The 22616-nt window shown below is 50.3% G+C and overlaps 2 protein-coding genes across 3 annotated transcripts; one reads left to right on the top strand and one right to left on the bottom strand.

Moving 5' to 3' along the window:
• Window positions 1-76: 76 nt before the first annotated feature.
• Window positions 77-19137, bottom strand: PLA2G6 (phospholipase A2 group VI). 2 transcript variants are annotated; one of them, XM_042890183.1, is made up of 16 exons: window positions 18782-19137; window positions 18315-18530; window positions 17286-17466; window positions 15387-15574; window positions 10424-10520; window positions 9346-9528; window positions 9032-9140; window positions 8319-8468; window positions 6603-6693; window positions 5851-6014; window positions 5202-5352; window positions 4894-5030; window positions 3560-3714; window positions 2636-2803; window positions 1572-1645; window positions 77-1267 (listed from the first exon to the last, which is right to left on the bottom strand). In XM_042890183.1, the coding sequence occupies exons 1-16, from the start codon at window positions 18964-18966 to the stop codon at window positions 1126-1128; spliced, it is 2391 nt and encodes a 796-aa protein (XP_042746117.1). In that variant the 5' UTR covers window positions 18967-19137; the 3' UTR covers window positions 77-1125. The 2 variants fall into 2 exon arrangements, with proteins under 2 accessions (XP_042746117.1, XP_042746118.1); XM_042890184.1 differs by lacking the exon at window positions 8319-8468.
• A 280-nt stretch (window positions 19138-19417) lies between these two features.
• MAFF (MAF bZIP transcription factor F) lies at window positions 19418-22608 on the top strand. The gene is made up of 3 exons (XM_042889683.1): window positions 19418-19479; window positions 20102-20155; window positions 20904-22608. The coding sequence occupies exons 2-3, from the start codon at window positions 20120-20122 to the stop codon at window positions 21315-21317; spliced, it is 450 nt and encodes a 149-aa protein (XP_042745617.1). The 5' UTR covers window positions 19418-19479; window positions 20102-20119; the 3' UTR covers window positions 21318-22608.
• The last annotated feature ends 8 nt before the right edge of the window (window positions 22609-22616 follow it).

Here is a 22616-nt window from a genome sequence, read left to right as displayed (position 1 = left end):
TGTAAGAAATTCAGACTGCAAGATCAGAACACTTTTGGTGTTCTGCAGGATGCAAACAAGACAACCACAGACTGCGTTACAACAGAACCAAATTCAAGGCTCTCTTTATTTCAAGTCCAGTTAGGTTTTGTTCACAGTAGTAGTCCATTCACTCAAAAGCAAATGATTTAAGTTTTCAGTTTTTCAGGTTACTCCAAAAAATTCCTTCCAGTGGATACACATCATTTATAAATATGCAAAATTTGCTGCAGAAACATTTAGTATAGAAGTCACACCGGGATTTCCAGCAGTAAAAAAGGTAAAATAAATCCAAATTGTCAGCATCTTTGGTGCAACCTGATGTCAGGTTCAATTGCACACTAACAAAAAAAGAGAATCTCTCTACCACGACAAGGCATTAGCTCTCATCTTGAGCTTGCCACGGACAAGACACAAGGTTTTCACATTTCAGCCCTTGAGCAGAGTATCACAGCACGACAGGGGGCATAAAACAGTTCTGGGGGGCTGCTCCCACCCCAGGTGCAGTCAGAACCCGAGCTGCCAGCTGTCACTGAGGGCAAAAGGGAAGGGCATTACAGAAGCCAACTGGCTCTTCCAATGTCAGTCATCTGTTGCATCAATCTACTGCAGAAGGCTGCAGAATTTCTGCCCCCTTCTCAACCAAGTATATTGATCAAAGACAAATGCCTTTCACCACCTTACACATTTTGAACCACCTTGTCCCAAGCAGGGAAAAATAATCCTTGAAACTGTCAGGTATTGGGCTATTGTGTGAGGTGGGAAGGAGTAAGGTGCTTTGTCAGTACTGCGCAGACTGCAGCTGGCTCATGATAGCTGGGGATCTGGCTTCTGGGAAGGGCTGTACGCTCAGATAGCAGGGCAGCAAAACAAAGCACAGTGGAGTGAAGATTAGTCTATGGTGGGACAGTAACTGTCAGTTTTTTTACAGCTGTCCTGGAATACACGTGTACGTGCACTGTTATCTATTAAATATCAGTAATTTCTAGTTATTATTAGCAGTGGCAGTCCCTTCCCCCACCTCAACATCTTGATTCAAGGCAAATCCAAGCTGCAGCATCTGCTGCTCCTTGCCTCTGGGATGCAGAAGGGACACTTCCAGGTCAGTCATCGGCAGAGATACTGCACCAGCTGCTCCAACTGCTCCCGCTGCTGGTAGATGTAGAGCTGGGTGTCCCAGAGGGCATTCACCAACACGCTGTCATTCACCTCGTCCAGCATTACATCTGTGTGTAGCTGAGGGCTGAGCCTGTGCACACCAAGACAATATCACCCTGAGTAGAACAGGGCAGGATGCACATCCACAAAGGATCCTCTTAGCATGCTCCAAATCCCAGTAATGGATCCCAGGTAAGGCATGCTCAGTGTGTCAGCTCTTACACTGTATTACAGCATCCTCCATTGTATCACAGGAGCAGTAGGATTGGGGGCAGGAGGCCAGGTCTGGGCTGGCACACCTTTGGAAGGGATGCGATTTGGGATGACACATGGCCACAGCCTGGTTCTGGAGAATAAAAATAGGTTTGTGCAGAGAGCAGAAAGGAAGCTCTTACCGGAAATATGGGATGTCCGTCATCTCACACCAGGCCCTGGCACGACTCACAGCTGGGCCATCTGCGTCAGTGCACTGTGGGAGAAGCAGGCCCATAGTTAGAGCCTGATGGCAGTGCTGCCCTCTCCCTGCCTCCAAGAGGCTCCCTGGCACCAGGCCGAACTACACGAGCCAGAGGGAAAGGGAAAAGCAGGAACAAGCGCATCCTGGATGGTGAAGATTAATAAAGTGGCTTTGTTACAGCATTCCTGATCCTTAGGACACGAGGAATTTTACCCTACAGATCCTCCTTCCATTACAGCACAAATTCACAAAAGAAATCCCTAGGGTGCACCTCCTTGGGACTTCAGCTTTACTCATTTCTTTTCCACAGCCCAGAACCAGCCTGTGATATTGCAGGCCCTCTGTGCTATCGTGGCACAAAGAACGATTGGGGGAGACACAGGGATCCCCCCCCAGCTATTTTCAGGCTTTAGAAAGTTAAAAAGACATGAAGCAACAGAGTGAAGATTACACTCAGAACCTCAATTCTGCTCCTTCTGACTTTCATTCATGCACAACACCTAATGAGCTTCCTCCTGAAGTATGCAAAATTATATGCCTCTTACGCACTCCTAACCACAGCTATGAGCTCCTACTTCTTATTAGTAACACTCCCACTCCTCTAGCACTTGCTAATTGTCCCAGTGGGAATCACAAAGCTGTTCTTAAGAAAAATTACTTGTTGTCATGCTGAAGCATGACTTTTTTTTCTTTTTTTTTTTTGGTCCACATTGCTCAGACGATAATTCACGCTCCCTGGAAAGACTCCAGATCTCATGAACTGACACCTGCAAGTGTTCCTATGGCTCACTGACCACCATCCTGCCTTTACCTGCCCAAACAGGCAGAGAGGAATTCAGACCTGCTGTGCTCCCACAGTTTTTAAGCAATTCTTGAACTCTGGAGCTATTCCAAGGAAATACAGTTTTCTTTCAAACGGAAGAAACTGAAGACTGGAAACCTTTGCTCCCTCGCTGAGAGCAATCCCAGGGCTCTCCCTCTTTCCCTCCTCCCAGTACTCACACAGTCAACCACCATCTTGCCGAGCTCCCTAGCCCCAAAGACTGTCTTTGCCAGTTCCCAGGGGTTGGTAGGACGGAAGACATCCACAGAGGACACCGGGACCTGGGGAGGTTTCCCTGTCCCCAGGGAGACCACCAACCCCAGTTTTCTTACTTTCTGCCTCTGACCCTGTGGACAAAAAAAAAAACACATATATACTTCCAAGAACAGACAATTATGGCAGAACATGCATTTCACAGAAGTCTAGTGGATGATCTGAAAACCAAGGCAAAAGGCTCAGTAGCCTTTTCTCACCTCTGTTCTCCCACTTTATTAATGGCTGATGAGACAGCTTTAATCTACACGCCTTCAAAGGTAATAGTTACACCCTTTTGTGCCTTACAGGTCTAGATGTATTCAAGCCCATGGGATTCCCACAGAGACGACCAGATGGCTGTGAAACAGTCCAACTAATTCAGCCATTTTGGGAATAAACCTCTCCTCTCTGCTACAGGGAGTTGTGGCTGCCACTACTGACTGATCTTCCTGAGCAACTGGGCACACCACAGAAAGCATTCACTGAGCAGAGTGCCCTACCATTGTCTTCTCCATTTTGAAAAGGCAGGAAAAGGCCTTGCAGAGCTGTGTCATGGGCCACACTACCATCATCTGAATCATCTGTGCTAAAAGCAGCAAGTATATGCAAAGTCTGCCCCTATGATTCCTGCCTCCCCACCTCAAACCTTTGTCAGAAAAGGCATTTCACCTATCAGCCAGCATTCTCTACACATATCCCCCTTCCCATACAGTATTTTCCAGGATGCTGCAATGCTAATTTGCTTTTCCACTGGAGAGAAGTTCATTCCCAATCCGTCTTCCCCTTTGAGGTGGCCCAGTGCAGTCAATGAAGCCCCAGCTACCTTTCAGTGCCAGGATTTCTCTCACCTTGTTGATCAGAGTCTTGTTGTACTCATGAATCTCCGCCATGGCATCAAGGGTTGGGTTGTTTGCTAGCAGCCCGCCATCCAAAAAGCGCCCTATTGGCCGGAAATAAGTGGGAGCTGCACCACTGCAACGAGCAGCACGCCACACCAACTGGTCTGAAAGGAGAAGGAGGAGCACACAGGCCTCTTTCAGCAGCTTTTCTGTGTGAAACGAGCACCCCCCTTCACCTGCACAAGGCAAATCAGTAAGCCCAGAGTATTGAGCTTGTTGTGTCTTTGTCCCAACAGCAGGGTTGGGTTTGTTATTTATTGGGTTTGTTGTTTTAGTGTTGTTGTTGTTGTTTTTAACTTAAAAAGATTGTACATAGAAAAACATAGAACCATGAAGGTTGGAAAAGATCTCTAAGATCACCTGGTCCAACCACCAGCCCACCCCCACCATGCCCACTGACCATGTCCTCAGTGCCACATCCACACGGCTCTGGAACACCTCCAGGGATGGTGACTGCACCACCTCCCTGGGCAGCCTGTGCCGCTGCAGCACCGCTCTGAGACAAAATTGTTTTGAGTGTGGTTCTCCCCCAAACATTCCCTGCTCCTCCTTTGAAACTCCCCTGCCACAACTTGAGGCAACTCGCTTTTGTCCTGTTCTTACGAATGGGAGAAGAGGCCAATCCCCAGCTCACTGCAACCTCCTTTCAGATCCTTGTAAAGAGGGATGAAGTCTCCCCTAAGCTTCCTCCTCTTCAGACAGAACAACCCCAGTTCTCTCAGTTTTTCCTCGTAAGACTTGGGTACCAAGATGTCCTCATCACTTTCCTTACATTTTGAGATAGGAAAAATTCACTTCCCACTCACCACTACCCCAATTGTGAACCTGTCCCATTTGCTAAACAACAAAAGCAGCAAGCTGGAGCGGGTTTCATGGCTCAGTTACAAGGCTCCTCCGTGTTACTTTGTTTCTGAGAGCCCACTGGAGGGTACACTGATTGGCATGCTGGGGTCCTCTAACAGACCCTTTCTTCAAAATCCTCACTAGCCAGTCTGTGTTCATGGTACAAGAGAAGCCAATGGAAGAGGGGTGAGTAGAAAAGGGCACTATCACTAGGACCAAACCACCAACTCAGGAACAGGGATGAGCCATTGCTGAGAGACCTCAATTTTCAGAGCAACAGGAATCATAGAACGCCTTGTATTGGAAGGGACAATTCAAAGACCATTTAGTTCCAATCCCATTCCCATGGGCAGGGTTGATAACCACTAAATTAATCTCCTGTGTCTGAAGGATTCCCCCTTGACTACCAACCATCTAGACTGCTGCATGCCAGTATTTACCTTTGGGCTGAGTGAGTGGTTTGAAAGTTGCAGCTGTCTTGTATTCAGTGGAGATTTTTGTCTCAGGTACGGGGTAATTCCGGAAGAGGTGGAGCTCAGCTGGCTGTCGGTCACAGAGAGTCCCTGTCACAATAACTCTGGGGGAAAGGAAACAACACACCAAAGATAAAATGTAAAAAAAAACCCATGCTTATGGCTTCAATAGTCTGCACATCATGAGTCCTGCAGATTTGCTCAATGGAGATGCTAAGCATCTCTGCTGAGAGTCTCCCAGAAGAGCAACCAGCACAGCCCCAAGCAGGACTTACTTGGGTTTTTGGACATCTGTCATTTTGGTGTTTTCCCCAAATTCCTTCTTCAAGAACTCATCCAGGGGCTCTGACTCGTAGGGCCGAGACCCCCGGAACACCATGTCCTTCATGCGGAAGTACAGGCAGCGCATGTAGTCCATGGACTTCCCTGAGGCAGGCAACAGCATCAGCAGGAGTATGGGGAGGGAGGAAGGGCAGGCAAACAAACAGCACATCAGAGCTTGGACTTCCCAGGACCAGAAGGTGAAGGGAAGTAATACTCCCAACCCCATCCCTTTCCCAGGCTTTCTGCCATATGCTTGGCCATCAGCAGCACGACTGGGCAGGGCGAAAGAGGAAAGGTGAAGTTAGAGCTTAGTTTCCTAGCGGTAAGTGCCAATCACCTTGTCATAAAATCAGGCTGGAGAGAGCAGGAAGAACAGAACATTGTGTTCCATCCCCTCCCCAAAATCTAGAAAGTTGCTCGATACCAACTGACACGAGAAGCAACTGCAAACCCAGGTCTAGGTTTTCTTTCACCGATGAACATCCCTCTTTTAGGTAGGGATAAAGGACTCTTAGAGAGGCAGTTCCCACCCCACACCCAATCCCACCCAGAAGAGTGCTAAAGGAGTGAGAAAGGGCCCATTATTTGCACTGTCCTCACCATGTACAATAGCCAAGGCCAAGATGCCCCCAGTGCTGGTCCCCGCGATCCAGTCAAAAATCTCACGGATGGGACGGCCCGCAGCTTTTTCGATGGCCAGTAGAAGCTGGATGAGCACCAGGCCCCGGATGCCCCCTCCATCCAGACTCAGGAGGCGGTCGCAGCTGGAGAGACAGACACAGCTGATGAGAGCTCAGCACAGGGCCTGGGCACGGCAAACTGGGTCAGTAACAAGAAAACTGCTCTGGACAATCATAGAATGGCTTTAGTAGTAGTACACAGTAATGGATATTGCCTCAAACAAAATGTGGACAGTCCTAAGTTCCTGCTAGCAGCGCCTCAGTGCCAGCCCTCTCTCTGCTGTACACAGCAAGGTACACACAGACACCATCAGGGCAGTGCACTAATCAGCAAAGGAGGTGGGTGAGCATCAGGGCAGCAGCACGTGGAGATGGAGACATCACTAAGCCGGAACAGCATTTGGTGCCCAGCAACAGAAGGGAAAGACAGTGCAGGGGCTTCACCTGCTACTTCAGGCTCTGCTGCAGCTGCAGGGCTGCAGGAAGAAACAGGAGATGGTCCTTTATGAGAATGGAGATTTCAAGACAACAGAGTGGAAGGGGGGGCTTCTGGCATAAACTGCACCAAAGGACAGGGGATGCCACACCGATGAGTGTGGGTGGGAAGGAATTTATGTACACAGCATTAACTTTCAAGTGCACAGGAGTTGGAACAGAAACTCTCTCACTTACTTTCTCTCACCCTCTCTGGGTGAGTCCACGACATCCGGTGCCTTCAAGAACTGCCCAAGTGTCGCAGAAACATACAGAAGGTCCTTGTACCCTAGGGAGTCATGAACATTCAAGGGCAAAAAAAAAATTAGAAACCATTTTGCTACCTGAACCCTCCGATGAGTGCCTCAGGGCTATCAGTCAACTAAATCATACCTAATGAATTAGAAAGCTTTTAATTATTCTTCCCACTTTCTCTCCGTACCCAGAAAGCTGATCATGGTACACAAAACTTCCCACCCAAAGGTAAACGATTTCCAGAGAAAACACCCAACACCTTTCCCAGCTGAATAAAGCTTTCTGCAGAAAACACAAGCCATCTTACCCATAACCAGAAGGTATCCCCTAAAATAAACTCCACACCAAAGAGGAGAAACCCCATGCTTCAGAGCAGGCATCTGGAGGGGTGCTAGCAGTGATAAAGGATTTGGAGAAGCAGAATAGGTGAGAGAGAAGGTAGAGCCTAGCAGCTTGCCCACTATGCCGCTTGCTGCAAGCCATAAGATCAAACCTAAATCTACTCCTTTGAGGTAACCTAAGCAGGAAGGCTCTGAGGACAGGGTGGCTTGTCATTACCCCTCAGGTGATGTAAACCCAGGTCACCCTGGGTGCGGGGCACCAATCCAGCCTAGGTGAGAAGGCAGCCTGTGAAACCAAGAGAAGAAAGAACATGTGGAAGAGGTTAAACATCTCTGCCAGTGCACAAGTTGGGAGGTAGCTGGATGACAGAGAACACGGTGAGGAGTTTCTTTGTAGGCCAGAGTCCCATGCTGGAAAAGGGTTTTTTTTCTGGCAGTTTATGAGAGCTGAAACTCTCTGGTCACTTTCACAAGGCCGTGGTGAGAAGAAAGTCCTGGTGCCACCAGGCAGCGGTGACATGCTCCAGAGCCTGTGGGGGATTGACCCCTTGCTCCACTGGAAGGCCTCTGCAATGGAAACCACCAAGCTTGGGAGGGAAAGAAGACCATAAGCAGCTGTTATCTCTCTGAAAGCCCCTGACATGTTGTCAGAGCCTCCCTCCGAGCCAAGCCAACTCATCCCACCCCCTGCCTGCCCCTGCTGCTTCTGCCCAAGTTCTGTAGCTCCCTGGAAGAGGAAAGTTTGATCCACGGGCTTACCCACAAAGCCTGGGTAGTGCAGAGTACTGGCTATAGCACTAACATATGTCTGTGTTTGGATCTTCCTATGGATGATATAAACCTTGTGCCTAGGGTCACTTATCCTCAGACTTCATCCCTTCCCTCTCCCAACAACTAGCTCCTGGGATATGAACAAGCAACACTTTGATATCCTGATGCACAACGTGACAGTGGGATGTCCTCAAGGCAAGTGCCTCCAATTCTGACATGACCCAGGGGATAAAATGCATGCAGGCAAACAAGTCCTATGCCTCTTCTAGGGGGGTGAGGGAGTGAGGGAAACAGCCTTCCCTTTCCTCTATGTAGAACTGCATTACTTCAGGTCTATAAAACAAAAGTTTAGAGCAGCAGACTTTACAGTACGCAAACAGGAAAAGCAGAGAAAACAAGAACCTGAATCCTGCAACAGCTGGATGAGGACAGACAGCTGAAAGTGAGAGCAAGGAGACAGTCCTCAGAGCAAAGGCTGTCCAAAGAACCAGAATGCTGTGAAGCCAGAAAAAAAAGGAAAGTGAGGGAGGGTCAGGGAAGGCTTTACCTAAGCTGTTGAAGCTGCTCCGCGGGGAAGGTTGGCCTTCCAGGAAGGAGGCGGCAGATGGTGCCAGACTTTGGGAGTCAGGAATGGTTGGGAGGCAGCGTTCGGTCCCTACAGTTTGCAGCAGGTCTAAGAGCACTTTCCGGTTCGCACCTTAGGTGATGGTGGGGGAGTCACAGATCAGAAAGAGAATCAGTGCACGCACACACCGGGGGCTCTGACAAATTCACAGCAGCCTTGACCTTCATAAAACCTCTGGGATGACCCAGGAACAGCATGTCTTGGATCTCTCTGCCTTATCACAGGCAGCAGGATCTGTGGTCAGAAGGTGTGCCCAATGCTGTGCAGCTTCAAGGGGATGCTGCACACTTCTTGCTGTGGAAGAACAGCCCATGCCTGCTTATGCCAAGGCTGTTCAGTCACACTGTTATCCTGCTGTGAGCCTGCAGTGCCCAACACCACGGCTTGAAGAGCGGGTGTGTGTGCCAGCTTTTTCTCTTGCTTCTCTGCCTCAGAGGAGAAATTAATCAAGGACTATTAATACGAAGCCTATGGCACTAGCTCAGCAACTGCCAGCAACTAGAAGCTGGGAGAGCATCTTGGAGAAGCGTTGCCTATGCTTGACCTGTTTTCACCTCTCCAAGGCACTCTTTTAGCCAAGAAGGGGAGACAGAATGGTAGGTTCATCCTGTAGAGCTGCTTAGGTAGTCCCTCACCTTTGCTGTTCCTGGCTGCCAGCAGCCCTGGCGTCTCCCCGAAATCATTAGGGATCTCAACATCTCCTCCAAACACAACAATTGCTTTGATCATATCCAGGTGGTCATGCTAGGAGACAAGAGAAAGCTCAGTCAAAAGCCACGATTTCCTCAGCTACATCCCTCATTCCCTCCTTCCTCTTTTCATTAGCCAAAGCACACGCAAGGAAGTTCCCCCTGAAAGACAACAGCCAGCATTTCAAAGGGACCTGCCTCTGCCTCAGCCCGTCAGGGAAATGCCTTCTTCTCCCCAGCAGCCTCTGCAAAAATCTCACCTTCATGGCCAGATGCAGTGGTGTGTTGCCATCCTGGCCTTTGGCATTGGTGTTGGCCCCGTGTGTCAGCAGTACCATGGCACAGTCAAAACGACCTCTCTTGACTGCAATGTGCAGGGCCATGTCAGCTGTCCGGCTGGTCAGGTTCACCTCAGAGCCATACTTCAGCAGCAGCTGTGTCATCTGTGCCCAAGCATGCGCATGCCAGGTGAAGAAAAGAAAAACAATCATGAAGACAACTCACACAGGCCAAGTCTCACGGACAAGCAGGGCAAGAGCAGCAAGCTTTAAACCTGGACTTGGAACTAGTTGGTAGGTTCACCATCTGCTACAACTTCTGGATGTTTTGAGTCTTATTTGTGAGTGTAACAACTGGCTGAGATCAATGGAGAAAAACAACTCAAGTCAGAATCTCTGCAGACTGAAGGGAAGTTTGCTTTTTGATCTCTGCAAGCCAAGTGTACTCATTTTGCAGAAAACCTCCGCAGGATGCTTCTGAGAGGGATGTGATACTGCAGGAGGGAAAACAGTCCTTCCATTGGAGCACTCTCTGCTTGAAACAAGCTCTTAAACCTGCACCAGCATAATACATCACATCACTGATCTGGTTTTCTCTGGCAGAAGATGACTGCAACCTATACACCATCACCCGGCGCCCACCTCACACTCCCCTGGCAGGTTTTAAAGCATCCAGCTGCTTCCTTTCTTGAAATTGGCAGGGAATGAGACAAGAGCTCCCCCCAGCGGTAACCGTGCTTCAGTGACAGCGGTGCAATCTCTCCCCAGTCCAAAGGGAAAAGGAACAAGCTGGCAGCTGACAGCCAAGGATGAATTACTAGAACAAGCACACACCAGTCTTTTTTGTATTGCAAGGCTCCACTGCTCCCTGCAGCAAACAGCACCGATCAGCAGAGGGCAAACAGAATCAAACAGCCTCAATCAACTCAGCAGCAGGGCTGTCTCGTGGACAGCTGGCTGGGCTCTGACACAAGTACTCAGTGAAGGGCCAGGTCAGCAGCGAAAGGAATTAACCAGGCGCTGGGGGGCAGCACAGGATCTCGCCATGGACTCTATTTACCTCCGCCTTCTTTGCCCAGTGCAGCGGGACGGCTTCATGGCACGGGTCCCTGGAGTGGACCTGGCTGGCATCCACCTCGAGGATAGCCTGGGCACACCTAGAAAACATAAGATGAAGGGATGGGCGTCTGCTGTCTTAGTTCAAGACCTCACTCCTGTCAGTACCTGCTTTCTGCACAGAGCCCTTCAGGAAGCCCTTCAGCAGCAGCTGGCTGGCTGCAGCACCTGCAAGTCCCTCAGCTGCAAAGCAGTTTTATTTTTGCTGTTTGCAGAAAGGAAGGGAGAAGCAGGAAGCATACAAGCAGCACAGTGTTCAGAGACTGCATAATCCCTTCCCAATTCCAAGTTGGGAGCAACACCTGGGTGCTTCCCCAATATAGGAATATGATATTTCTGGAAAATCTGAAGAGCTGGAGGGAAACATGCCCTCTCTCATCCTTCTCCCCATGGAAACTTGGGGATAAAAGTAAAATAGTTCAATACTTGCTGAAATTACCAATCTACTTGCCTAGGAGAGAAAAAAAATCACATCTATTGTGAGTACTGTCCAGTGCCTGCAAATGTCCACTCCAAAACAATGCCAAGTTGTAAAAGTGATGAAGCCCAATTGCAAAATAAGGAACCCAAGCATGTTTTTGGCTTGTGAAGGTCTCTCTAACATGGAAAGTAGTTTTCAAAATGCTGAAAAAAAATCAGTTGGCAGCAGTTCAACTATGAGTCCTTCTTGTAGGACTGGGACACCATGAAAATAAGCATTACAAAGCACATACAAAGAGAATTAAATTTGTCCGTGAAAAAGAAAACAGGAAATAAGTATCATGTCTTTTGATTCAGGTTCAAAGTGTATTAATTAAGGGCCAAGAGTACCATTGGCCCACAGGAGACAGGAAGAAATAGGCTTTGGAATGAAAGCTTATTAGGATCAAAGCACTCAAAGGCAGGGTTACAGCAAATTAATGATTTTTAAGCACTGGTAAGTCATCTTCTCACAGCTTACTGTGAGAAAAAAGTAGTTCATAAACTCTTCTTTTTTGTGTGTACGTGTCTTTCTCTTGATATCTGATACATGTAGGAGAATGATTGTAAATATGCTCAAGTGAACCTGCAGATGGGAACGCATAGTCCAGAGAATGGAAAAGTGCAGGAAAAAAAATGAAGGCACAGATATGGGAAAATTGAGGTTTCAGCTTCAAAAGTTACTACTCTTACTCTGAAACTTCTGTGGGATGCCAAGGAATGGGATGGCAACATCTGGAGGGACTTGGACTCCAAGATTGAGTTTAAGCTGGAAGGGCAGGGAGGTGGTGGCAGCACAACCCTGAAGAGGCAGCAGAAGTGAATGGACAGAAGGGTGCAGTTCACACGTACTTATATCCTGAAAGAGTTAAAGGAATTACAGAGATTGGCAGCAGAGAGGGGAAGGCATGGAGTTTGGTGACTCAGTGTAGTGGCACTGCATCTATCTACTTATTAATGGGTGAAAAAGACCCACAGCCCACAACGATCGGATCTGAGAACACGCTCAACTCCAAGAGATCAGGGATTCCGACAGGCAGCCGTATTACAACATCTCTGCCATATCACACGTTGTGTGCAGCAGTTCTAAAGGCATTTGCAAATCTTGCCAAATCATTGTCATCCCTCAGAAATTGGTGTATTCTAGAAGAAGGCATTAGTCTAGCGCAGCAGATGGGGATGGCTTATGCACTAATTACAGGAGCCAATGTGGACAGGGCAGTCACAACAGCTACTGGTAACAGAGGCACCTTACCAATACCTTGAAGGGAGCTGAGGTCATAATTTCAGGGCCATCTTTATGGGTGGTGAATAAATGAAAACCAGCAAAACCAAAAGGAGTTTCCTCACGGGTGATGAGGAAACAAAGGTGAAATGATCTTGTGCAAGCTGGTGTCCCACAAGAAACAGACGGGATCACAACACCTGAAATGCTGTGCCAATGGCAAGTCATCCCCCTCCACCACACCTGCCACCTCAAGGCAAAGCACTGGCAAATGTCAGCACAGCAGGAAGGAAGGCTTGGCAGGTCTCCCACTGAATAGTAGAGGACGCTTGGTGAATGACTGTAGATCAGAAAGAACTGAAGAGTCACCCCCAACTCACAGTTACAGGATTGCGAGTAGTCATGCAGACATGGCTACACTCACAGAAAACAAACAAACAACCAAAAGCAACAGCACGAAATTCACAACTCTGGTATTGACTAGGAAGAAAGTTGTTTGGCAGCAAACCGAGGAACAAGAAGCCTTTGATGCCTGCAAAAATCGAGCATGCACCACTAGACACCCATAGACAAGGATATACATTTGAACTAGAACTACTCTAGATGGCACACTCTGGTGGGAACTGTGGCAAATGCCTGGGACAAAAAGTCAGCAAGGAGACACCCTGTATCTCCTGTGGAGGAAGCTCCCCCTTACGACCAGTTAACAGAAGAGCATAAAATGATGCCTGGTTTTACCAACGAATGGCTACTGGCTAAAGTCAATGGAAAGCAGTTGCATGTGCTCAATTCCCAGAAATTCCACTGGGGCAAACAGGTGTACAGGCATCCAATCCCTGGCCACCCCAGGAGGGAAGGCTCACTGCTTCCACACCGACAGCTGGGTTGTATACAAAAACCTTACAATGCAGCTACTGAGCTGGGCCCAAGAAGTTGGCATATTCATTACCTGGCATGGGGGGCAAGCACAGGGCAACAAGATTGGAAACACATACAAGAATATATCTAAAAAATAAGGCACATCTCATTCAATCAAAAGATGCAAAATAAGAGGGAAGTAGATGATACAACCTCTTCTAAAGTACATGGTCAATATAAATGTTCATATTGCTTGTGGATGTTGATGAGCTCATTTGTGCTTGCATGGGACACTGCTCACAATCGAACCCCTTTGTTATTTGTTATTATATTATATGTGTACATAACTGCACTATTTGTATGCAGATACGCTTAAGGGCCACGTGTAGACCCCAAGGAAAAAGAAAACAGGGTCAGTGGGCTTTGAATACCTGGCAGGTTGATTAAATTGTCTCACTGTCCCCGTTGATAGGGTGCTGATATATATTCACTGTTGTGGATAGACATCAGTACAGTTCCTTGTTAAGCCCAACAAATCCATTGATCAGTGGAGCACAACTGAAGCATTAGAATAACTCAGTCATCAGTATGGACCTCCTCACCAAATACACTGTGAGCAAGGAACACAATTCATTGGATGTAATGTCCAAGACTGGCCTAAAGAGCCAGCAACAAATTGAATATTCCACATCGCTCACCATCCGCAAGCTAAAGGCTTAACAGAAAGAATGCATGGGATGCTGTAAGAATAATTTAAAATGTTAAACAGTACTTAAACTTTACAACATTGAGTTTATTTATATCTTACTAAAGATCTTTTTTTTTGTTGGTGAAATTGCAATATTCATAATCAAACACCCTATGATCAGATCACAACGCCTCCAATACAAAATATGATGAAGACTGAAATTCTTCTGGATGCTATCTCTCTCCAAGTATTAACCACAGGGGAAAGAGAGTTGTTTACAATGATGAACTGTGTGGTGAGATCATAATAGGCCACGATCTACCAATCTAGATGTGATAATTCATATAATAACTTGAGAATGCAGTGCGGCTCTGTACTCCAACTTCTCCCCTTATTCTACATCCTCTGTTCACACCTGACTCTTAAAGTCTCTGTATTCCAAGTATTTTCCATAGACACTGTGCCTCACCTGAGGAAGACAGCACTGGAATTATACTATTGGCATCACAAAAACTGAAGTGCAACTGAAAAAGTGCGAGCCTGTGTGAGTGATTGTCCCATGTCAGGTTACCAAACCCAGAGTAATATTATCTGCAGGAACTGGAGCAATGGCCTATGTATTACTGCAAGGAGATGACACTCATATTTTCCTTCCCTATCATGGGTTGCTTTGGAGTCTTGCTCTACAAGCACAGACAATCTCTGTGAGACCAGTGTGTAAACACTTGGCTTTGGTTGGCCTCTACTGGAAACAACTCCTCATTGTTATTCTTTCTCAGTAGCAAACACAGAGCGCTTGACGCCTGTCCTTACACAAGGTTTACATTGAACAAAGGTAACTGCTGCCTTCAATTTGGTAGTAACTGCTGCATGCTAAGGATCCTTATGCTGACTGGTGATGAACTACCTCCTTCAACACCAGAAACACTGCTCTGAGTTTGAAAGCACACGGTGCCTCAACACAACCAATGAATTAACTACTGTGAAGCACGTTCAGTGTCCTCAGGACTTAATGCATCGAATGAAACAATCTACTGGCTGATTGCTGTGTGGCTTAACTCCACGACAGGAGGAGCAGGACTCCTAACTCAGAACACTGTGTGTTTTTATGTTTATTTTCCTGTATGTTTTGTTACCTGCCTCTGTATATCACACTGTCCCACACTGCTAGCCTCAGCAGCAGGCACTTGTAAGAAAGGAGAGGAATAAGTTAAGAGCAGAAGTCTGGATGAGGACAGATTGCCAAGGAGGATTGTAAATACGCTCAAGTGACCCTGCAGATAGAAAAATGCAAAGCATGAAGAGTAGCAGCATAGGAAAACGCATCTAGCATACCCAGCATGCCCACTGCTGCTTGTCCTGAGTGTCTGACACCTGTAAGTAGACAGCATGGATATTAGGTGGAATTGGAAGCACCCTACTGAGTGCTGGGGCTCCCGCCTTGTGCAGAGTAGATGAGGGCACAATGAGAATCAAAGTACAGTAGTAAATTATGTCAGTGCAAACCCCTGATAAACAAATCTGTGACCCTCCAGCATGGAGCAAGCCTAGCAGTGCCTGTAGTGGTGCTTGTGTGTGCCTGCTTGCTTGCTGCCCAAAGGAACCCACAGTCAGCGAGGTAACAGCCTGTGGTTGCTCCTGCCGCATGCCTGCACTGACTCACACAGTTTTACTTACCCCTTCTGGGAGTACTTCAGAGCTGCATGGATGGGGTAGCCCACTGTGCCCATGACATTGCAGCTGGCACGGCACTTCAGCAGAGAGCGAACCATGTCCTCTTTGCCCAGCTGACAAGCAAGATACAGAGGGGTCAGCCCTTCGTGGCTCAGGTGGTTCACGCCAACAGTCGGGGCACTGCTCAGGAGCTGAGAAGAGCAAGAAATAAATAAATAGAAGACAGCACTCACTGGAACCAGCAGCTTCTTCGTATCAGCTACCACATCCAGCCAGCAGGCAGGAGCTCACCCTTCCCTGCAGTTCCACTATTGCTTCAGCTACAAATGTGACTGTTTAAAATACATGTGGGAAGACGTTCGAAGGAATTCTTCTCTTCTACCTGTAAATTTCAGATCCACTGCATGCAAACTGGTTGCCCTGGTTTTCATACTTAATTTTTTTTCCACAGCAGCTTATGCAGTGCTATGTTTCAGATTTGTGATGAAAATAATGCTGATAAAGTAATGTAAAGTAATACAACAATGTTTTAGCTGTTGCCAAGCAGCGCTCACACAGAAACAAGATTTTTTTCTGTTTCTCAAGCTGCCTGTAAGCAAGGCTGGGGTTGCACAAAGTACTGGGAGGGGACACAGTCAGTGCAGCTGACCCCAACTAACCATTCCATGCCATACAAAGCTGTGCCCAGCAAAGGAACTCAGGGAGCAGGCTTGGAAAGCTTCTGTTGCTCAGAGAGTGGCTGGCTGTAAGCAATTGCGTTTTGCATTGCTTGTCTCCTCCCCTGCTCCCCCATTTTTTTTGTTCTTTCTCATTAAACTGCCTTTTTTTCTCAGCCCACAAGTTTTCTAACGTTCACCCTTCTGACTCTCTCCCCATCCATCCAGTTGGGGGAGGAGTGGGGTGCGAGTGAGTGGCTGTGATGCTTTGCTGCTTATACAGGTTAGGCCACAACACCAGTTTGTTACAAGCTAACCCACTGCCATACAGTGGGAACATTGAAAGCCCCAGTGTACACAAGAAAAGCAGGAATTTATTTTCCTTGGTTTAGCCGGGAATTGAAAGAGAAACAAACTCAAGATAGTTCAAAACTGAAAGTATATCTTTAACAAGCTGAGCTGCCACCATTAGAGACATACAGGAGGAAAACATCTTTATAATACAAAGGTCCTAACTGTCCTGCCCCACAGTGTGGTAAACCCTGATTGTTCATCATCCCTCTGCCACCACACATTAGGAAATCTCTCCATTGTCTGGCAGGCAACAGGAGAGCTGTCACAAGAGGCATTGGGCAAACACAGCTGGTGCAGCTGCAGGCGAGGGCCTGTCTGGCACCCGGTCCAGACCTGAGGAGCAAAGCGGAAAGGAACCCACAGCCTTGCAAACCCAGTCACTCTGCCTCGAGGCTCTGATTGTGTCACCAGAACTGCTCAGTTCCAACAGGTTCTGCAGGCTCAGGAAAGCCCAGGGCAGCTCCAAACCAGAGCCTGAGTTTGCAGGCAACACACACACCCTTGGTAGCCTGAAGGCCCTTTTTGGAGTGCTCTACCCAGATCTAAAAGCCCTGTTGGGAAGAGATGTTGAAGGGACAGCCAAAGGTCTGAGGAAAGTTAGGATTAAGGCTTGAAGCAAATGCCAAAGGATACTTTCTGAGGAAACCACTGCTTTACAACCCTGTTCCACTGCAGGGTGGAACATGGAACCTGCTTATGGAAACTGAACCAGTAAGTAGGGAGGAAGAAAGGGGCTGAAACCAGGTTCAGGCATTCCCCTGGATGCTGCAGCAGAGCTAGCTGCCATTCACTACCCCAGACTGCGGCCCCTGTCTATCATCCTCTCTTTCTCTCACAGCATAGAAAGGAAAAGTTCCAATCCCCCTTCTCCCAGCTTTGAGACTGCTCCCACCTCAATAATATAGGGGTTGCTTCCTCGCACAGCATAGTGGAAAACTGTCTCTCCTTTCCTGTCTGTAATATCCACTCGCGCACGGCAGTCCAGCAGCTCCTGCAGGCAGGCCATGTCTCCCTTGCGGCACGCCAGGTGCAGTGGAGTGCAGCCATCCTCACTGTCTGTGCTATTCACACAGCTGTAAGAGAAGAAGAAATGTTACAGCATAGAGAGGCTGCAAAGACAAGGACCTACCTCTGCAAAGACCCAGCCCTACCATGGACCCTCCTCCTGACACACAGCCCCTTCCTCTGTGCATGCCCAAAAGGCAGCTCTGTCTGCCCACAAGAAGAGAGAATACAGACAGCAGTCAGCAACCAGGCAGAGATGCTGTGATCGATCTCTTGATGCGCTAGCTCCTTGCTGGTTTCCTCTACCCTATGGGAATGCTCCTACGAAAAGAGAATGAGAGTTTGCGATCAAAACCCTTTTCCTCTCTTGCAGTTTACAGTGAGCAACACCCTCTCTCTGAAAAACAGGTCCACAAGGGTTGCCAGTCTTCAGCAAAATAGTTCAGTCTTTCTCAGGCTTGTTTAGACTGGAGAATAGATGGCACTGAGGAGACCTCATTACTGCCTTCCAGAACTTTAAGGGTGTTTACAAACAGGAGGAGAACTGACATTTTACATGGTCTGATAGCAACAGGACAAAGGGGAATGACTTTAAACTAAAAGAGGAAATCTAGATTGGATGACAGGAAGAAATTCTCTACTCAGAGAATGGTGAGGCACTGGCACAGGCTGCCCAGAGAAGTTGTGGGTGCTCCATCCTGGTGGTACTCAAGGCCAGGTCAGGTGAAACTCTGGGCAGCCTGAGCTGGTGGGCGGCAGCCCTGCCCAAGGTAGGGGAGTTGAAACTAGATGATCTTTAAGGTCATTTTCAACCCAGGCCATTCTGTGAGTCTATGATCCAGAGCAGCAGGATCAAAGACACCTCAGCACAGCCCAAACAACACCAGGCCCACAGGAGACTGCTCCGCATTCTCACCTGAGTACACGGTTGTGTCGGAAGGTCTCATGCATGCCAACCTCCACTGCTACATGTGCCGAGGACCAGCTGGGGTGGTTGCGGATGCAGTCAGTGAGCTGCTGCAGAACCTCCAGCGACAGGGGCTGGGCTGAGCTCTCATAGAACGGCCGCAGGTGGCCAGCATAGCGCTCAAAGCACACCAGGGCTTCTGCTTCATCATCGAGGTGGAAGAGCCTGGAGGAGAGGCGAAAGGGAGAAGTAAGCATAGAATCATTAAGGGTACAAAGACCTCTAAGATGATCCAGCCCAACCTCCAGCCCATCCCCACCGTGCCCACTGACCACATCCCTCAGTGCCACATCCACACGGCTCTGGAACACCTCCAGGGATGGTGACCGCATCACCTCCCTGGGCAGCCTGTGCCACCGTGCTCTATCAGGCCTCCCTCCAGGCTCTAAGCAGACACCTGAGGGCCCAGCACCTACCGAAAGGCCACCCCCGGGCTCTGGGGGTTGACCAGCACTCCGTCCCAGCAGCGGCCGTTGCTGTAGAGCCGCACCCGGCCGTCCTCCCGCAGGCTGCTCTGCCCCGAATAGTCAGCGGCGGGCACCTCCTTCACGCGGTACGGACTGCTGAACGCCTGGCTGAAGAGCCGCCCGAGGAACTGCATGGCACACAGCTCCCCAGCTCGACCTTGCGAGAGACAACCGAGGACTGAGAGCCCGGAGCCGGCAACTCTCGGTTCCTGTACCGCCTTCCCCTTTACGGGAAAAACGGCCGTTTCCCCGCAGCGCCCGCGGGGCCTAAGGTGAGCCAAGGCCCGCAGGCCCCGCCGCCCTCACTGCCCCAGAGCGGACCAATCAGCTGCGCCGCTCTCGGGGAAGGGCCAATGGGGAGGGGCCAACGGGCCTCCATCCCAGAGAAGGGCGGTGGAGAGCTGAAGGGAGAAGCCGCGCGCCGCCATCTTTGAAAAGGGCGGAGAGGGCGGGGCTGGGCCGGGCCCCCCGGGGGCGGGGCGAAGGAAAGGTGACGTCACCGCATGACTGTGTTTTTATGAATGAAAGGAATCCGCGGGTGAGTAATCGCGCGGAGCTCGGGTCGGAGCGCAGTGAGCCCGCCCGCCCGCCCCGCCGCACCCCTCCTGCGTAGCGCAGCACAGCGCCGCGACACAACGCGGCCTCCGGTAAGCCTCCAGCGGGGTCGGGGCGGGGGATCGGGAGTTTCCGGAGTAGGGCGGGCGGTGGGAGCTCGGGGATCGCGTCTCACCCCCGGCCCTGATTGCATCAGCTCAGCTCCTCCCGTGCTTCGCCCCCAACGGCACTTTGGCGAGAAGGGGGGGGTGGAGGAGGGTGGTCTGGAATTGAGGCCGCTTCGGGCACCGGGCCCTCTCCTCCCGTAATGGTGGAGGGGAGAAAAATCAGCCCCCCCCGGCGTCATCTCTGCCCCGAGAAAGAAGAAAAGTGGCGGTCGAGGGGTACAGAAGGAGTGACTCTTACCCCCCTTCCCCCCACCCCCCCGGCGCTGCTGAATCACGGTGAGACGGCGCCCGATCGCCCGTCCCCGCGACGTGGCCGCGGCCCTCACCCTTCGACCCCACCGCGGGCCTCGGCCAGGCTCCCCCCGCGCTGCCCTCCTCCGAGGGAGCTCCCCTGCGCCCTCGGGGAGGGCCTTCCCTCGTTGTTGTGGTTGTGTGCCATTATTATGAGCTTCGTATAAAGGAGTGAGGTGGAGCTGGGCGGGGATCGGCATCACTCTCCGTATCTCCGTGCTGGCACTCCTTTGCTCTTCCCTTGGGTGTTTTATAGGGCCGGTACGGGGCGACCATGGCTGCAGATGGGCTGTCCACCAAGGCACTAAAGGTGAGCGCTGGGGAAAATGAGGGATGTGGAGGGCCAGCAACAGGTTTTGGCATCAGGATGTCCAGGGTCACAGAATCACAGAAGGGCCAGGGTTGGAAGGGACCTCAAGGATCATGAATCTCCAACCCCCTGCCACATGCAGGGCCACCAACCTCCACATTGACCAGGCTGCCCAGGGCCCCATCCAATCTGGCCTTGAACACCTCCAGGGACAGGGCATCTGCAACTTCTCTGGCCAGCCTTTTCCAGCACCTCACCACTCTCATAGTAAAGAACTTCCCCCTGACATCCAGCCTAATCTTGCCCCCTCAACTTAAAACCATTTCCCCTTGTCCTGCTGTTATCTACCCTTTCAAAGAGTTGATAAATCAGGATCAGGAAGTCTGGTGCTAGGCATTGGCACTGGGAGAAGTCCAGCATGAGGGATAAGCATTGAGGAGGTCCAGCATGGGGAGCTGGCAGTAGGAACTGCAGCATGGGGAAATCACACTGGGGAGGTCCAGCCTCAGGGAGCCCCAGCATGAGGAATTGGCACTGGGGCTGCAGCATGAGGGATTGGCCTTGGGGTCCAGGAATAGTATTGGGGTTGGGGGGGGTCCATCACTGGAGAGATCCATCACTGGGGATTGGTGTTGGGGAGTGGAAAAAGGGGTTGGCATTTGGGAAGGGTCTAACACTGATGCTTGGCACTTGGTGGTCTTGTGCTGAGGATTGGCATTGGGATCTCACCTGCTCCTCCACCCGACAGGTGAAGCGAGAGCTCGGAGAGAACACACCGCTGCTGTCTGATGAAGAGTTGATGGGGCTGTCGGTGCGGGAGCTCAACCACCACCTGCGAGGCCTTTCCAAGGAGGAGGTGGCCAGGCTGAAGCAGCGACGACGGACGCTGAAGAACAGGGGCTACGCTGCCAGCTGCAGGGTGAAGCGTGTCTGCCAGAAGGAAGAGCTGCAGAAGCAGAAGATGGAGCTGGAATGGGAGGTGGACAAGCTTGCCCGGGAGAATGCTGCCATGCGCCTGGAGCTTGACACTCTCCGTGGCAAGTATGAGGCCCTGCAGGGCTTTGCCCGCACTGTGGCTGCCCATGGGCCACCTGCCAAAGTGGCCACTGCCAGCGTCATCACCATCGTCAAGTCCGGTGCCAACCAGGCTGCCTACTCCTAGTGCTGGCCCCGTCCCTCGGCTGGGCACTGTCCCCCCCAGGGCGTCTTCCCCTACATACTTGAGGCTCTCCTTTGCTGGGAGCTGCACCCCAAATCCTTCCCTCTGGTCCCCAGACCTCTGCTTGTAGGCAGGACTGCCACCATGTGTGTGCCGGGTGGGACAGCACCTTATTGGAGATCCCATGGGGGAAGCCCAAAGCCCGGCACTGCCCTGTGGTCCCATCCCTTGCTGCATCAGTGGGTGCGTGCAGGAGGGGATGAGTCCATGTGAATGGATGGAGGCAGGGAAACACCCCCACGGCTCCAAGCTGGCAGGAAAACACAGTGCACCCCATTTTTTGGGAGAGCTGAGTGCAGGGCAGGCGCTCTCAGGAGCATGTGCCAGAGAGGGAAAGGGGGAGAGGGTTTTGCAGAAGGATGAGGATGAATGGGGTCAGCATTGGGCCCAGGGAGAAAAGGTGGAGATGGCAAGAGAATGTGCAGGTTGGAGGGGAACAGAACGTGGCTGCAGGTCGGGGTGAGTGGGATGGCATAGCACTGTGACAGCAATGGAGGGGGACCCTTGGGCAGGAGACGTCTGGGGGCTGCGAGACAAAAAGGAGACGTGGAGGGGCTGTTTTCTCCCCATCACGCACATCCTTCACGCCTCTTCGTGACCTGAGTGAGACACTCAGCCTAACTGGGCGCCTGGAACACAGAGGCAGTGGCAGGAAGGAAGTGGAGGCAGCTGGAGTGCAGATAACTGCTGTTTTGCTGCACACAGCCCCGCTTGGATGGCCCCGCCAAGCCCCGCGCTCCACTAGCTCCAGGGCTTAGGCTGCACAAAGTGAGGAAACAGAGGGGTTTGGAGGGCAGAGCATCCAACTCCTGGGAGATGCCTGGCAGGCAGCTTCTCCCTTGGGTTTTCCTCCAGCTTGGACATCAGCACAGAGGTCTGGGCATCGCCACGCCAGCCGCCCTCGGCTGCAGCCTCCGTCCCAACCCAGAGAGGTGCCCGCCCCGAGGGCACTGTTAGCATCCCCTCTATCCCACTCCCCCTGGGTTTATTTATTGCACGAACCTAAGTTATTTTCACGTCCTCTTTGCCATTCCGCCTCTCGGCACAGCCAGGATGTTGGTACAGAGCCGTACTTTATATTTTATATATGCAAATCACATTTTATCTTATATAGAGCAAAAAAAAAAAAAAAAAAAACTATTTATTTTCTGACTTACAGTATGTGTCCTACCTGAGTCCTCTGTATTTTGTAGACTTTACAAATAAAGTGAGTTCTTTTGGTTTTTTTTCCACAGAGAGTGC

The sequence above is a fragment of the Lagopus leucura genome, unplaced genomic scaffold (assembly GCF_019238085.1).
Source record: "Lagopus leucura isolate 7727_CA_CO unplaced genomic scaffold, USGS_WTPT01 Super-Scaffold_100159, whole genome shotgun sequence".
Taxonomy (NCBI): domain Eukaryota; kingdom Metazoa; phylum Chordata; class Aves; order Galliformes; family Phasianidae; genus Lagopus; species Lagopus leucura.
The sequence above is the reverse complement of the archived record's forward strand: the minus strand, read 5'-3'. Positions and strand labels throughout refer to the sequence as shown.